Source organism: Solea solea, chromosome 9, assembly GCF_958295425.1.
Source record: "Solea solea chromosome 9, fSolSol10.1, whole genome shotgun sequence".
In the NCBI taxonomy this organism is placed as follows: Eukaryota; Metazoa; Chordata; class Actinopteri; order Pleuronectiformes; family Soleidae; genus Solea; species Solea solea.
In genome coordinates, this window is record NC_081142.1 from 10,053,776 (window position 1) to 10,071,134 (window position 17,359).

The 17,359-nt window shown below is 40.0% G+C and overlaps 2 protein-coding genes across 2 annotated transcripts; both read right to left on the reverse strand.

The window, feature by feature from the left end:
- Positions 1-4,140: 4,140 nt before the first annotated feature.
- On the reverse strand, positions 4,141-7,454 carry loxl5a (lysyl oxidase-like 5a). The gene is made up of 7 exons (XM_058638763.1): positions 6,335-7,454; positions 6,044-6,152; positions 5,394-5,531; positions 4,832-4,988; positions 4,575-4,670; positions 4,373-4,488; positions 4,141-4,290 (listed from the first exon to the last, which is right to left on the reverse strand). Exons 1-7 carry the CDS (start codon positions 7,350-7,352, stop codon positions 4,284-4,286), a joined length of 1,641 nt encoding a protein of 546 aa, XP_058494746.1. The 5' UTR covers positions 7,353-7,454; the 3' UTR covers positions 4,141-4,283.
- A 4,633-nt stretch (positions 7,455-12,087) lies between these two features.
- Positions 12,088-16,646, reverse strand: mibp (muscle-specific beta 1 integrin binding protein). Its single transcript, XM_058639443.1, has 8 exons — positions 16,270-16,646; positions 15,080-15,170; positions 14,642-14,690; positions 14,174-14,348; positions 13,020-13,091; positions 12,806-12,912; positions 12,465-12,550; positions 12,088-12,367 (listed from the first exon to the last, which is right to left on the reverse strand). The coding sequence occupies exons 1-7, from the start codon at positions 16,293-16,295 to the stop codon at positions 12,465-12,467; spliced, it is 606 nt and encodes a 201-aa protein (XP_058495426.1). The 5' UTR covers positions 16,296-16,646; the 3' UTR covers positions 12,088-12,367.
- Positions 16,647-17,359: the final 713 nt, after the last annotated feature.

A 17,359-nucleotide genomic window follows, 5' to 3' on the forward strand; every position in this document is an offset into this window, starting at 1 on the left:
CACCGTTCTCACATAAATAGCTTCTTCTCTTTGCCATAAACAAACTATTCTCTAAAAAGTGAACATGAACAGAACACCTACACTGAGGTTCATATTCCAGTCCACAAAAACAGCAACAAGTGCTAATAATCAACACTTTGATGCATCAGATTTGAGTTAATATAACACTTTTTAGAGCAGAACAACAACTAGAGAGCTCAACCATGAAAACATGTTTCTATTCTGTCTTTATCAAATCAGCATGAGATGGAAGCTGCACAGGAACATCACTCTGCTTCTCTTCTTTCATTTGTTTTTTTAACAACATTGCTCAACATCTTTGGCTGAGTAGTCATCAGTGATAAATGTTCCATTTTGTTCAATTCAATTAAAAAAATACTTTATTTGTCCAAAGGGAGCAATTCAAGGGCTCTTAGACCAGTCATAAAAACACTGAAGAAAAAAACAAAAAGACAACATAAGTGTGTGTAAACTTGTAACTTTATTCTTTCATTGTCTGACCTCAAAACTAGAGGTATTCTCTGTTCAGCTCCTCAGTTGTGGAATGACCGGTGGAGATCAGGCAAGCACATTGTTGTTTTTTGAAGTCGTTTTCAAAAGTTAATTATTTTTAGATTTATTTTTGTTTTTCCAATTAATGTTGCAGTTTATTTTTTTACTCGTTGTTTTATTAATCTATTTCATTATAACTTTAATATTTTAATGTTTAATACCTGCTGAATATACTCATGCATCATGATGAATCAATAATGTGAGCAAGTCAGGTGAAATCACGCTGTGATCCACTGGCAGCCCACTGTCCAAAAAAGCCATTATCACTATGTTACAATGTTTATCTTATAGCATAGTCTTTATGTTTATATAAATAAAAACCAGGGGCCTGATGGCACAGATTGAAATGAAATATCAGGAGATGGAACACTAATACGCTCACTATTGACATTTTGTCTGTACAAGCAACAAACTGGCCTCCATCATACTTTGTGTCAGTGCATTCTCGTCTGTTGGCTCGGACACTTGTTGACTGGGAGTCTCAGACAGTTAAGCTGTTTCGGGCACAGCCTCACAGACAGTCAGCTCATGATAAGGATGCTTTAGTCGCGGTGGTGCTGCTGATGTCAGCAGTTTGCAGTCAAGTTTTCCTGGCTGTCTGTGGATCTGTGGAATTTCTCTCCTCCTTGTCATCTCCAGCAGGGCCGGATAGGAGCGACCGGCACCTCTCCCCATCCTGCAGGCCCTGCAGGCTTAGCACTCTGGCCTGTGCTGAGCAAACAGCACCTGGAGCTGTGGAGGAGCCATGGCTCTGTCCTGACCCTCTGTCATTACACTCTCATCAGGGAGCTCAGTATCCAAACATGGTGTGGGCTCCACAGAGAGAATCTGGGAATTTTTTATTTATTTAACCTGTATTTAACCAGATAAAGTTCCATCAAGAGCGTGATCTTTTTATCTGGCCAAGAAGTCAGCAACACACATTTTTTATTGATAATTTAACCTTTATTTAACCAGGTAAAGACCCACTGAGATCAAGATCTGTTTTACAATAATAAATCTATAATACATAATAAATACAAAAGACAGATTACAAACGATAAATTATAGTAATAATTAAAAACACTATTAAATGTATTCTTGTTGTCTCGTGTTTAAGATGGAACCAAGGTTATAATAGTTTTGGATGTTTTTTGTGTGTTTATTAGCTTTAATGTTAGTTTTTTGTAATATGGAGTAGTTTGTATTTTCAGGAATTTACAAAAAACAAAAATAAGGCAAGAAAATCTGAAAAATGAATGTATTCTCCTTTTTCAACCTCCATCATTCGTCTCTTAATCATCCTCATTTGTTTTGAGTTTGGAACCAGAGACAAAAATAACAACACTGTAATAATAAATTAGCTATACTTCCGCCAGTTTCAAGTGTCCACAAGTGTCCTCACGTGGGCCCGGTGGTCATGAGCATGTGTTTGTTGTGGACAGTACTGTGTTCATCGTACAGTAACAGACGATGCACTGCAATAAGTACAACAGTCGCTATGCTCTTGCCTCTAATCTGCCGAAATATTAATCATCCTGAAACCGTTTCCTTCTCATTTCCTTGAGAACACGTTAAATATGAGTATTTCATTGTATTTGTATTGTCTGTCTGTATAGTTTCCCATCAGGGACAATAAATGACTGAACTGATAATAATAATACACCATTTTCAACCACCATGATTTACTGCAGGTCTGCCAGACCTGGTTCCTGACCATTTTCTTACATCAAAGTCGCTGAAATGTTCCACTTCACAAGGATCACTGTTGAGGAACAAATCTCCTCAGTTCTTATGTTTAATGTCAACCATCACAGGTTTGCTTTGTATGTTCACAAAGAATGGTGAAAAGAGAAATGTGGTGCTGAACATTCTGCGTTCACACAGTCAAAAACAGTGAAACCTCTTTCTGGTGGATATTTACCACAGGAAGACCATGAGGTGATGTATTTATGTTGGATGACAAACAGCTCTTCTGCTGCAAAAGGAATGAATTGTGTTTAAGAAAATATGGTTGTGGTGAGTATTTACACAAATAATCACCCTCGCCCACCAATCACACAGAATAAATGTGGTGACAAAGTGCAAACAGAGCGAAGCATTCCCAGACACCTCATTTGGAGTCACTGCCAGGTGAATAAATGTTTGGCCAATCACTCACCCGCTGTAACACAACATGACAAACAACAGCAGGCTCACGGTTTGACGCTACACGTCTTCTGCTGCTATTTCCAAGAGGCAAACACATGCAAAGTGGAACCCTTTTCACGTGTGCGTCTTAAGTGTGTTACTCCAGAAGCATTTAACAAATGTACCAGTCCACGGTCTGACGGCACGAAGCTCGGGTTATTATTAACAGAGAGGATATTCATGATAAATGTGCAGAGGCATGACTTCATGTTTCAGTTATCACTGTCCTTCTTACCGTCAGTGGACATGGGAAGTTATGCATAATATTAAATTAGCCACCAGACACAAACATGTTGTTTTGAATGACTCTTGGGACCCTCAAGAAAAATATTTTTCCTGGTGACTGCTTTATTATAACTATTACGCAACTGAGTTAAATCTGTGTATATTTGTTTTCTTTCTTTATTTGTATTCTTTCTTCATTTTGTTGTGTGTGTGTGTTTTGCTTTGTTTAGTTCTTCTTCCTTTTTCCTTCTTCGTCTTTGTACTAAAGTTGACTTGAAAGTGTACACAGTGCTTAACACATATTTTTACTAGACCACCACCCAACACCAGCTTTGGTAATTATCAAAATCATTGATGTTTCTGTAATGGTTAATTATCAAAATCATTGATGTTTCTATATAATTATTATTGATATCCATGAATTTCCAAAGTCACTGTTTCATTTTGTTATTTGGCAAATAAATAACAATAAACATTTTTTTTTTTATGTTTTCTTATTTTTATGACAGTTGGTCTAATACAGTGTTTCATGGTTCATCAGGGACCCTGTCCTGCATGTTTTAAATGTTTCCCTGCTCCAACACACCTGATTCAAACTGTCATCTCGTCATCAAGCTCTGCAACAGCCTGGTAACGATCCATTCATTTGAATCACGTGTGTTGGAGAAGGGAAACTAAATCAAAACTGTGCAGGACGGTGATCCCCAAGGACCCGGACTGCAAAACACTGGTCTAATAAATTTGTTAAGCGCTTTGTAGGAAAAAGTTATTGATTATTGAAACCTGTCACCAGATTGTCAAGACACAATATCAGAGACAATTTTGTTTCCAAAAATCAAAAAGAAACTTTATTATAAAATGCTGAAAAGGACAAGCATTAGAAACCATTCAGACGAAGAAATACATGTGCATTGTCGCTGATACTGAGCGGCAGAAACACAGACAATTACTGTTTTAAATACAGTAGGGCACTTCCTCCGTTCTATGTAGCACATGCACAATACAGATACAGTCAATTGAATTGAAATGCACCATTGTAGTCAGAGGGTACAAATTAATTGAAGACACGTTTCTTGTTTTCGTGAATTGTACAAACAGGTTTTCCTCAAAGTCCTGAAGTCTCCCTTTCCTCAAATACCAGTACAAGTAAAAAAGGATAATCCAACCAAAAAGATAAGTAGCTAAGATATGTAGCTACAAAATATTATGCCATAAATACAAACATGTGCAAACAGCTGCACAGCTGAGCAGCAACTTTATACCAAGAGCAACAAGACGGTATTAAATATAAGAAATATGTATTTCTGTGAGGGGAAAGTGTTCAGTCTTCAGTCAGGTCAGCTTCTGTTAAAAACAGTGGATAGTGATCAGGTTTTATTAATGTCTCTGACTTAGTTATTTAAATCGTTCTTACGCTCTTACTTACCCAGTGATCCTGCAGTTTCTTGCCTGGACGTGGGTTCCTGTGTATGTGATGTCACAGCGAACCTCATTGTTGGAAAAATCTGACTCCTGGACGAGCTGAGAGGGATTTACTGTCACCTGAAAAACAGCAAGTATCATTATTACTAATACAACGTATTTATCTTTTATATTTGAACATGTCCTGTTCATGAAACAGAGCCCACCTTCAGTATGTAGTTTCCTGGTGGTACATCCGTGATATCAATCCACTGGCAGTCAATGTTTGCATGATATGTATCATAGCAACCAGGACCGAGCCCCTGTTAAAAAAAACAATGTAGTCTTGGATTATAAACCTTCTTTTGACTTCATGTGTATTCCTTAAATGCCACGAAACAACCAAATGAGCAAATAGTAAATAGTGACTCTGGGTGGATCTATGGAAAAATGATCTCATCAATTACAGACTGTGCTGACCAACCTGTGTGTGAGCAGTGCAGGCAAAGCGGCGTCTTGTTCCCGGGTCACATGACGTGTCCTCCAGACAGAAACTGGCCTTGTGTCCCTCAGCCACCTTCTGACCAGTGGAGACGTCCAGCAGGTCGTAGTTGCTAAAGGCCTCCATGCTGTGGTAATGCCTGCAGAGAAACAGAGATACTGCAGATGTAAGTGATGCTGTGCAGTAACTGTGTGTCATTTACACTACTGTGTCTTCTGTTGGACCTTTTAATGAACGGTTTTCTTTACGTTGTGCTTTAAGTTCTGTCTAAGTCTTTCCTTGTGTGCCTTATTGAGTATACAAATACAAATACACACAAAAGACATTAAGCTTCTGCACAGTTTGAGACAGCCCGTCATGAACACTGTTAGTTCTCACTAAAACACAAACAGTATCGATATCCAGCCCTAAGATATTGCCCCTTATATAAGTCACTGTCTCCTTTCAATAAAGTTTCAGCACTTAACTATTTTCTCGCATTGAAAATATTGTAAGAAAAATGACTGAATACATTTGAACTGTGTCATTTATGAGGTGAACTCACTGGTGACAGCTGTGCCATTCCCACTCATGTCTGGGCCTCACTGGGAGGAAGTCTGCTGTTCCTTGGTTCTTCACTCGCTGTGGGAACCGCAGCAGTACTCTGTAGTCAAGGTCCCTCACACTCGAATGATACGCAGACCTAAGGGAAAAGGAAACAGGAAAGGAATGAGTGCCCAGTTCACCTTTGTGTTTGTGGCATTTTAACAATATCCACACAATAAAACCTTCTGTCTGGCCACACAAATAGTAATCCACCGTCACAGTGGCACAGGTGCTGTCTGGTCTTGCCTCACTAGTTGTTTGCATTCACATCAGGAATCCTTTGCCTTTCATTTCACAGCTTCTTTGACTTGGCAAAGTGGCTGCACACATCAGAGGAGAGAATCTTGGGCGATTGCCACATTGTCCAGTCACTCTACACTTCACTGCCATTCAGCTGTAGTGTCCAAACAGAAAACAGGGTCCAGCACATCCTAATGTTGCAACCTCAGAGGGATTATCTTGATTTGTATTTGCACATGTGAACCAGACTGACCACACAGCTGAAGCAGCACCACAACAACACAGATGAACACAGTTAGATAATGACCAAATACCAACTGGTTTCACTTGACTGACTGGTGTTATGTCAAAATTAATAATGATGTGCACCTGGATAGACAGTTCTCTTCAGCAGCACAGCGAAGTGCATACATCTGCACTCTTTGGATGTAAGAGGCCGCCTGGATGTAGTAAGGATCAGGAACCAGGTCTGGCAGACCTGCAGTAAATCATGGTGGTTGAAAATTATTATTATTATCAGTTCAGTCATGTATTGTCCCTGATGGGAAACTATACAGACAGACAATACAAATACAATGAAAATACTAATATTTAAAGTGTTCTATGACCTATAGCCTATTGTTGTTGTTATTTAAACGATCTCTCATCCCTCTGCCTCACCATTGTGGAATAATCTGGTGCCATAGCCGCCGGTTCCAGGTGGAGTGCGCGCAGGACCCCTGTTCAGTCTGTCTGGTGGATAAACGTTGTAGAACACCGAGTTTCTGTGATGAATACTGTGTGGATCTCGCGGGTCACTCACATCTGTAGTCCGTGTTTGCTCTGGCCTCGCACGAGGAAAGCGTATTTCTACGTCTACAGCGTTGCCGGACGGCGCTGTGGGAGAAAATATATTTGACTCCGCTGAACTTCCGTGCGCAGTGCGAGCATCACCCGAGAAAACCAGTCTGCTCTGCTGAGACATGCGTCGTGCGTCCGCACTGTCCTCCTCGGCCATGGTGACCGGTCCAGATGTGGCAGGTGATCGGGCAGTTAAATCCGAGCTCTCGGGTCTAATCCCTGCACCTCGGCTGTGCGTAAAATCTGTTGATCTAATCGGTGGCGCAGCGGCCTGATGAGCACCGGCATCATCCCCAGCTGCACTGCGGCCACCTCGCGGGACTCCGCTACCAGAGAACTCATACACGGACGCAGCGTTGCTGTTTGACGCAGCGCGATGTGAACGGTATCCAAAAGCCTCAGTCTCTCCTCCTGCATTTGCCGTTCGCTGAGGAGCCTGACCGGGTGCCCCAGGATGTCCAGAAACGACAAAGTACTGACCAGCATCAGGAACAAGAACAGCTGCATCATTTAGACCGTGGTCGTTTTGTAGAGAATGAACCCTGACTGCGTCCTCGGGTTCTCCAGATCTGACTCTGCCGGGTCTACTGGGTGCAACAAGGTGGTTAACTCGGTTAAAACTGTTCTTGGTTGTTAATAAAAGTTGAGTGCGTCTTCTGGACTGTGCAGGGGGACGGTACTGAGTCCCCGTGCTCAGCAGACTGTACAGCTGACCGTTATTCTCCCACTGAATCCGGTGTCTCCAAGGTTCGACACGTGCGCGTAAATGTTGTTGACCGGTACCCAAACGCACCAGGACATCAAGTAGGAACATTAATACAAAGGAAAACTGCCCCATGGTGCAGCTTTGTGGTGGCGTCGCTATCTGGCTGAATATTCCCAGAGCCAAAACATTTAACGACTAAGAGTTGAGTTTGTCATGAGGTCTTTTCAATCTCTTAACCCTGACATGCAGTTGCGCACAATATTATCACAGAGAGTTATGTTTGAGACACTGGCATGTGGGAGTAAATCCACGCCCAGGACACGCAGCGCGGTCACAGTTCACAGTTTTCTTCACATTCATAATTAATTGTTCAACACTGACATCAATAATTCAAATATTTAAGTGCCAAGAAACTTTACTAGATTTTTAATCCTGACCTCCCCAACTGTCTCTCAAGTTTCAAGCAATTTTACGGAACCTAAAGGTCAATTCTCAATCAAAAAAATCAGTCTAATCAATGATCAGTACTGATATCTATCATTTCTACTCTAATAATGATAATGACACAAAGGTATCTCAGTAGTTGACAAAAAGCTTTCCATTATAAATTGCATTCACGTTTTTTTTTACTCAGTAATTTTTAAGGAACTTGTTGAAAGTCAACTTGTGTCAAGCTATTGAAATAAATAAATACGTACGAAATTGTTGAATGAATACATTGTAGGCTAATGAATATATTATTCTATGTTTGTCTTGTAAATGTTTCTTATTTGTTTACTATTTATTACCTTTTTTCCCCTTTGTCTACTGACGTGTTCCCTGTTTTTGGAGGAGAAAATAATAGTGTTTTCTCTCTGGGTGGATATTTGATCAGTTTATAGTTATATGAACATGTTGATGCAATGATAGTTAGTTGTCACTGGAGTTTTCAGTGCTGCTGTTGTGACCCCCTCTTCACCACAAGATGTCAGTGTCTCCTGAGTCAAAACCTTTTCTTTTTTCCTCTCCTGAGTCAAAACTATTTAAAAGTCTTCTCACTTATGAGACTGTTGTACTGTATGACACAGTCTGTTCTGCTGTGATCATTTCTATTTATGTTGCCTTCTTCTGTTTAAAAAAAACAAAAAAACAAAATGAAAGTTGTGCTCAAATGTTTTTGATGAAGACAAATCTATTTGTTGTAATTCAAACAAACGTGTGTTCATTAATCTTGGTTAATGTCCAACTTCCTTAATAAATGTAACTTGTCTCCCTAAAAGTTGAGTCACAAGACACACACTAAAGTGCCCTCTAGCATCATAAAACATGAGGAAGGCTGGCTGCCATTCATTTATGCCCTCTAAAGCATAATGTAAATTAAAAAATTATGCAGTGCCCTATAAGACGCCCTTGCAACTTTCTTTCCTATGGTGGTTCTTCCAATCAAAAGGAGTGTCTTTATAAAGTCGCCTACTAAAAGGCTGTCCTTAGAGGAAATGATATTCAGTGCTGAATAGAAAATGTACAGTGTGTGAGAATGTGGTAAATGATATACAAGTGGTACCTGCCCCACTTGCCCTTCCAAATGTCTGTGCATGCCACTGCTGCAGACCATAAATATAGGCCACTTTGAACATTCAGTATTTATGAGCAATGAAGAGGTTTGTTCTACTCCAATAACAGAATGGATACATTTAAAATGTAAAATGGGTCATTTTCAAACCTGTGGATTAAACAATAGGGGCACATTTTAAACCCCTATATGAACCACATGGGCCCCTGTTGCTGTTGCTTGTTGTTTATTCTCAGGTACAAATTTCCGTTTGTAATTTTGGTGTTTGTTTGTTGTTTTACATCTTGTATAGCTGTGCTGCCCATTGGGGTTTATCCTAAGGTAAAGAAAATGAACTATAATATATAATATTAATATAGGTATGAGCATGAGACTCAAAACACTGCAATAACCTGTAAACACAGAGCAAATTGTACATGAGTACAAAGTGCTGGTGCTTACAGAGATACATGTCAGAAACAACATGTTTCCTTGTTGAGTAGAGTGAAAGAAGTTGAAATTCTGTGTTGGTTTTAAATGTGTTCTTTCTGTAACATATGCCTGCCTGAAGGTTACAGATAACGTCCAATAAACGGAATGTGTGACGAGCCAGTCTACGCATCACACAGGCTGTTATACGTCTGGCAGGATTAGCATTTAATTGTCGTCAGCTGCCCTGAACTAGGTGACAGGGCGTCCCATGCTTCCTCACTGCCACTGCAACTGCAATTGTGGCTGCTTGGACGTGCTCACACACTTGCAGCCAGCGACACGGCGCTAATTCCGTGTGCATTGTAACAACGACGGTCACCACACTGATGACCACAGGCAGTTTAACTGTATAAACTCTTCTCCTGCCCTAAAAGCCTGCCCCGCCTCACCCCAACCTCCAAATATACCCACACACCCTGGCAGGCACTCAGACCCTCTCAACAATGAGTGAGGGTAAATCCCTGAGTGTGAGAAACAGGAGTGGAATGTGACTGCCGTGTGCATACGTCACACAGGGTCGAGGTCTTCTTGAATCAGAAAGGCTGAAACTGCATGGTTGTCATTCTCTCGTCCCCTAACTCTGTGACACATACAGTATTCACCTTCACCTTTCACAGTCGCTCATAATTATCAGATTAACCCAGTGTTTATAACTCTCTGTGTTTATATCTGACCACAGTAGGAACATCACATGTGTAAATAATCAAAGTTCCATTTGGCTTCCTCAGTTTCCTCAGAGTACGTATTATACTGTCCTGACTTAGATGCACTTAACAGAGTCACTGTTAATATAATCAGTAACATAATATGTGCCTTTCCTGCTAAATCTGTTAAAATAGATGCTGTAAAGGCCCGGTAATGAAGAGAAATGACAGACTGACATTCATCCATGTCACAGTTCTCCAAAAAGTCAATGAATGTGTAGCAAAGACTTGCAGCTCCGATAAATCTACAGTCTACAAGTCCAGTTGCCAAGTGATTCAAGGACGTTTGGAGATCGGCCTATTCCTTAAAACACTTGAGATTACTATGACCTGGACGACTCACAACCATAACCTGCATCCTCTATCAGGCAGTAGCTGTCATTTGTAGAGTAATCAAAGATAACATGACATGTGAGACATGTAACTGACCAACGTATTTCCCCTATGCCCCTCTTACTCTCCAACTGATACGGAACGTAAATGTGAAATGTGCAAAGTTCACATGAAGCAACACTGAAGGGGACTTCTTCCAAGTAGGCAACAACTTCTTGTGTACCTGACTTCAGACATGCTCATGCTGTTGAAGGAGGCGCCTCAGTCACACACTTCACCAAAGCTGCGAGTAGTGACGTGATGTTTGTTTTGGAAAATGTCTTAATGTTGCTGGTAAGTCCTTAAGAAAAGCCACAGTTGCACACTGGCCTGTCTGCATGCATTAAAACAGTCACTAGCTAATGTAAAAAAAAAATACTATATCCATTTCATTAGGGGTGTTATCTCTCATTGTGTGTGTGTGTGGTTGCACAATCATCACACACACACAGCTGTCATTTTTAGCACCAGAGTCCAGTCCACTGTGCGGTTTAGTCGACGCCCATCTGCTAGACCGTCACAACCTTCACCTTGCCTCTCCATTTCCACATGACACGCACGTGACACATTACAAGTACCTGCAGCTGATGAGACACACTGGAAATCTGGGTGTTGCTGTGTCAACAGAACACGGGAACAGTGAGGAACTATCACGTAGCCAGCAGAGAGAAAACAGTTGTTTGTATATATATATAGACAGACAGACAACCTACAATTTCCTACATGTGTTTGTAAAACACTGTTCTAGTAGCATGGTATAGCCACAACAAAAGAAAAAATCAAATGTTGAGCAACAAAGATTACATTATTTCTTAAATCAATCAAGTATTCATAACGTGTTCTTTAATTTTAAACATGTTAAAATGGCTGAACTGGGTCCTCAAAATTACCCACACCATATATGGGCAGTCACATCCGAGGAGGGTCAAGGCCACCAACTATGCAGACACACTTGATCCTTGACTGCGGCATGTAAAGACCCCTTTGTCCCTTTAATTAAAGAATAAATACTTCAATTTCATCCACTCAGGCTGGAAAGTACCGACCCTTACAATATACTGTATACATCTACCTGCTCTGATCTTTATTTAGCGGTCGTGTGGTATGCTGAGCAGAGGTTCAGTCTGTTCTGTAATGGAAAGTTATTCTCTAAGGGGAAGTGACAAGTTATAGTGACCTATTTTTGTGTAGGAACATAGTGATATGAGCATGTGCCTCACATATACCCCAAATCTTGTGGTTAGTCTAAGAACGACTCAGGCATCTGCTTGATGCAAGTGAGGGCAACTATTTAAGAGCTACAGGTGAACATCTCCAAGGGGAAACGGTTTCTAAATTTGACTTGCAAGATGTGCTAATCCTGAATGTAGCCAACACACACCATTTATCAAAACTTCAAAATGACCCATTTTCTACACCTTTGACAAAAGCCTGTACACATTAGTTTTGGCTCATGGCTGTTTGTGTACTGAAAATGTAATACAGTATATACAGTGTTTTAGTGACTAGTCAAGGGTTTTATCCTAATTAATATAATTTGTCAAAGGTTGTGACATCCAGGTTGAGAATATATTGCTCCAGTCCCCAGTATGAAAACAGTAATGTCATTTGAAGGCAGAACTGTAAATTATGTTTTGCTTGTTGTAAAATTACATGAAATAATTGCATTAACTACTGCTAGTTCAGCAGTGACCTAGATCTTTATAACCTTCATAACATAATCTAACACCTTTATGTCTGCAGCAAGTGACAAAAACACACACTCATGTTTAATGTGCTGCTTCAACAAACAGCAACAAATAGTTTATTTGTATGATTGAAGGGGAATTCTATCAAAAGACAAACAGTCCACAACAAATCAGTGGTTTAAAGCAACAGTCACATAGATCAATACAATCACCAATCACAAAAATGGATCATCTGAAGATGATAAAAAAGACAATGATAAGTTAACATTGTTCTGTTCTATATACAAAAAAAAAGAATAAAAAAATGAATCCTTGGCACTATTTACAAATTCTGTACAGGAATGGACAGGAGTCCTCCTGCTGCAAGAAACAGAAGAAAACCATGTCAGACTGCAATTAAACCCTTTAACAAGATGACGTTTATTTATTGTATTGACAACTGTGACCGACTTCTCACCTATAAACAGTTAAGCAGGTTGTTCTGAATGTCCTCGTACACCTGGTTGTACATTTCCTCTTTGGTTTTCAAACCATCCAGGTACTCTGCAACACACAGGAAGTGATCATACTAAATGAGATTGTACTAAATTTTGCAAAATTATGAGCAAAAAACGAACAAAAAACACAAACTTGAACTTAAAAAAAAGCCCACCCAAATATGTATAAGATATATACAGTTATAAGAAAGACATAAAAAAAAATATATATAAAATAAAAAGTAAAATAAAAGACCCCTTAGGAAAGTGCAATATGCACCAAATAAAAACATCAATATGATAAAGAAGATAAATAACATACTGATATTCAAGCCACTGCTCTCCATCTCTTTCCTGTGCTTCAAGTACATGGGCCACACATGGCCATCGAACAGGCCGGGAGGGTCGGGGACAGTGTATTGTCTTGTACTGAAGATAACACAAATGTAAACCCAATCAAAAATGGAAACAGTGATACTAATATTAATATTAATAATTACACTTGTGGTGACATTAGTCTTTATGAATGAACTCACCTTCTCCTTCTTTTGCACTCCTCATAGGGAATTGAGATGTAATAGCACATGTTAAAAACATCCAGAAGGGGCCTTGAGGGGGAAAAAAACAAACCAACAACAGTGTCACAGGTGATGACAAGTAGTAAGGCTAAAGTAAGGCTATGAAGCTGTTCCCACGTCTTATCTACACGTCTGCAGCATGCCTGACATTCAGCCCTAGTACACAGTATCAATCACCCAGCACGGCACTTTGAGGACAACTCAGAGAGCCTCTTTCTGTCGAACACCTTATCTCTGCAATAGCAAGACCTGCCCAACACTAGATGGACGAGTCTATGAATATGCAACAGTGGCAAGCTAGTAGAGGTAGCAAATGACACATCTCATATATGCATAACCTTTGACAACTCAGTGGAATTATTTTGTGGTATGTGCTCCAATAGCAAACCAAATTGTGCTGAAAAACAAACCACATTTAGTGTAAAAAAAAAAAAAGTTTGCTCAATACTAAAGTCAGCTATACACAGGATTTTTAAACTGTAAACACTCAGTTTAAATCAATCTTTTAGATGATCCTGCTAATGTTGATATTAAGTACTACTAAGTACTACTAAGTTTTAAAATGAAAGAAGCTCATTCCTCCCCGCCAGTAGACCACACCAACACTACCTCATTCCCTGTGCAATACTGCCAAATTATAACAGACATCTTTGCGTGCGCTGTTTACTTGGAAATATTGTTATTGTTTACCTTGTTTCATTTGTCGCCTTGCAAATATTTAATCATTTTCCCCATCGTATTTCTACTTTCCTACATTGCTGTGAGTGTATGCTGCTGTAACACTGCATATTTCCCCTTATGGGACAAATAAAGGATTATCTTATCTCAAAGCATTGCTACAAACGTGACTGCTCACATGTACATAATGGCTGGAGGATGAATGCATTTTGTAATGTTGAGCAAAAAAAAGGCGCCTCTCTGACAAAATGGAGCAGACAAAGACGGAATTAGAGACTTCTCTCATTACTACTGATATGAATTAAACCCTGCTTGCATTGAAGAATTATTTGACCTCTGAGTGAACACTGATGAAAAATATTCCATTTAAACCTATAAAAACCCTAGCTTTCTTGTCTTTGTTCAACGATAAGGCTTCAATTAAATGAACTTACTGGTAGTTGTAGAGCAGGAAGCCCTCCACGATCAGGATGTGGGTCTGCTCATCAGTAGTGGCCACGTCAGAGGCAGGAGACAGAGCGACACCATGGGAACGGGCAAACTTCACTGGGTTCTCAATCCAGGCTTTCACAGTGTTGGTCATTGCCTCCATGTCCAAAGATGTGATCACTGTGGAGCACGGTTGACAGAACAGAGATATGGCAGAAAAGATAGAAAATGAGAAGAATGATAAACAAAGACTGTAAAATGTTGGTAAAGGGTTTGTTTCTTCAGAAACTGGAGGTTATTATCAGCTACATGTTGTGTTGTGTGAATGTTAAATGACTAATCTGTGTGTAGTCAAAGAGACTGGGGTATCTTTTCACATTATAAACATATTAAAATTAAAAAAAAAAAAAAAAAGATATGAATGTGAATGAAGCGCAACGATGAGTCACTGGTAGTCTTCAGAGAAGTCTTACCATCCCATTGCTTAAAGCCGTCCTCCCCGACTTCTATCTGATCGGGTTTCTGAAATAACAGTGAGCAATAAAACATTGCTGCAACCTCACAGCTCTGAACACTTGCAGATCCCACTCATATGCCCGAGCAAGGCCTAACACAAACACAGGGAATAGGATGGGCTCACAGAGCAAAACAATAGCAAGCACTCAAAGTGAATTTAGAGACAGGAGAAGGAGGGGTCAAGCATGAAGCCATGCAAAGATAATATCAGGAGACTTTTTAGCAAGCACAACCTATTTCCATATCTAAAGAACAGCACTAGGGTGTGAAATGGTAGCATTCACTACATTTCCTTACATGCAACAATGACATTCACTGAAGAGAAAGGGAAAGGAAAGGCAGGGTGGGGAAGCTGCGACAAGAATAACTCCTACTACATATCAACTAAAACTCACCTTGAAAAAGTCATCTTGGTGCACAACACAGCAGTTGGGCAACGTCTTGATCAATTTATTTGTCACAGTGGTTTTCCCACCATTAGTGATCCTAAAAACAAAAAAAGAGAGAGACACCATTAGTTAAATAAATATTCTGATAATTCCCATCACAAGACATGAGGCATTCTTTGTTAATGTGTGCAGATCAGCATTATCATGGTATAGTGTTTCATATTAGTAGATGATTATAAATATCATGATAAAAGTTAGTTTTGTTCCACAGTGAAAGGTGAAGAAACATGTTAATTGGGATTTTAACTTCCTTGTGAGTAGAAAACAAAGAAAGTGACACAAATGCAAGGCATAAAACAGAATAAATAAAATCACATACACAGTTCAAATTCGGATTAGGGCCAAACTCACTTCTAAACAGTGTTAAAATTAAACTGTTTGGTGCCACATTAACGCAAAAGAATATTAGAGTACACTAAATCATTGTATTCAAGTCTGACGGTTAAATGAGTATAAAATAGCTACATTTGGTCTTAATTTGAGATAAATGTACTGCCAAATTGACTCATTTTGAGTGATAAACAAGGTCAACTGTGATAATAAACAGTAGTATTTTAGTAGAGAAGCTGGAGCTGAATAAAGACCACGCTGCTGTTCTTAGAGAATACATCAATACGTTCTAAAGTGAACGTAACAAACGTGTGTTAATCACCCTTGATTAAAAGCTCATACATAAAAAGCAGATGTGAACATAACTAAGTGTATGTGGTGTTGGAGACAGCGTTAACGTGAATTCTCCCTCCACATTTGAGCTAAATCTCGCGGTGAATTTTCAAATGTCCCGCTCGATTTATGACAACAGTCGCAGCGGACGTGACTATTAACTGGGTTTAACAGCCTCAGTCTAACGTTGTGGCGGGCAGAAGATAAGGCACGTGCACAGTAGTAACTATCAACAAAACCCACGCATTTTCTATTTTATTAAGTACTTAAATTCAGCAACTAGTTTGAAACAAACGTGACTACATGACACTTTACACTCATACTACGAATGAGTGCAAAGACCAGATATAAAGTAATATGTCCCATATAAACTGTAACACTGTCGTATTTTAAACAGTAACATACGTTTCCAAACACTGAGAAACACTTTAAGTTTTATCTAGTTTGATTAAAAACAGTAAACACACACTTACCCGCCAATTCCTATAATGTATCTCATATTTTCGTCTCTTCTGTCGAGCGCCAAGTAACCTTGAAGTGAAGTCTTGACTAAAAGTGCAGGTTAAAAATCCCACAGATTAAGCTCTTCACAGAAATGTAGAAGTTAAGGTGGAGGTTAGCGTCTTTTATCACTGTGTCGCTCTTCTCACTGTCACAGTCGCTTATACTCACGCTGCGTCATATGACGTCAGCAGGCACGCGGGCACGGGACGTCCTCGCGCTATTTTCCACTCGTACGTGCCCCCTCGCGGGAACCAATCAGAGGCCGCGAAGAGCTCTGGCCGAAAACGTTGTGCAGCTGACGATGATGATGAAGCTGACGATGATGATGATCCAGGTGCTGTGGAAAACTACCACCGACACATGACCATTATAACTTCTGTTTGAAAAAATATTAATATTTGTACGAGCCAGTATTGAGTTAATTTAGTTCAGAGTGAGTTCAAATGATTAATGCAGGATTACTTATTACAGTGTGATATGTGAACAGTTAAGTAGTTAACCGTTGGACTTAAGCCTTTGAGTAAAAGGAAAGGAACGTGGCTTTGTGGACCTGATGTTATTTAGATAAAGGACAGCTATCGATTATGGGATAGGTAGATATGTACTGGAAAATATGTGTCGGTGGGTGTGTTAGAAGCTGTGCTAGGGTTTGTGTAAAAAGGTTTTTGGACCTTTACGTTACTGTTAAATCTACAATTGTGTTGTTGATCCAAGAGAGGATTAAATTAAGTTTACCACTTTAGTATTTATGGGCCACACGGTGGTGTAGTGGTTAGCACTCTCGCCTTGCAGCGAGAAGACCCGGGTTCAAGCCCCGGTTGGAACAAGGGCCTTTCTGCATGGAGTTTGCATGTTCTCCCCGTGTGTGCGTGGGTTCTCTCCGGGTACTCCGGCTTCCTCCCACAGTCCAAAAACATGCAATGTGGGGATAGGTAAATTGGACACTCCAAAATTGACCGTGAGTGTGAGAGTGAATGGTTGTTTGTCTCTATCTGTGTGTGGCCCTGCGATGGACTGGCGAACTGTCCAGGGTGTACCCCGCCTATCGCCGGATGTAGC

Coding starts and splice junctions, on each gene's coding strand:
- mibp (XM_058639443.1), bottom strand. CDS start 16,295: ATGAGATACATTATAGGAATTGGCGG. Junction 13,092..14,173: donor TTCCTGCTCTACAACTACCA/GTAAGTTCATTT, acceptor TTCCCCCTCAAG/GCCCCTTCTGGATGTTTTTA. Junction 12,551..12,805: donor GAGCAGTGGCTTGAATATCA/GTATGTTATTTA, acceptor TGTGTGTTGCAG/AGTACCTGGATGGTTTGAAA.
- loxl5a (XM_058638763.1), bottom strand. CDS start 7,352: ATGGGGCAGTTTTCCTTTGTATTAATGTTCCTACTTGATGTCCTGGTG. Junction 5,532..6,043: donor GAAGAGAACTGTCTATCCAG/GTGCACATCATT, acceptor CTTTTCCCTTAG/GTCTGCGTATCATTCGAGTG. Junction 4,989..5,393: donor GAATGGCACAGCTGTCACCA/GTGAGTTCACCT, acceptor GTTTCTCTGCAG/GCATTACCACAGCATGGAGG.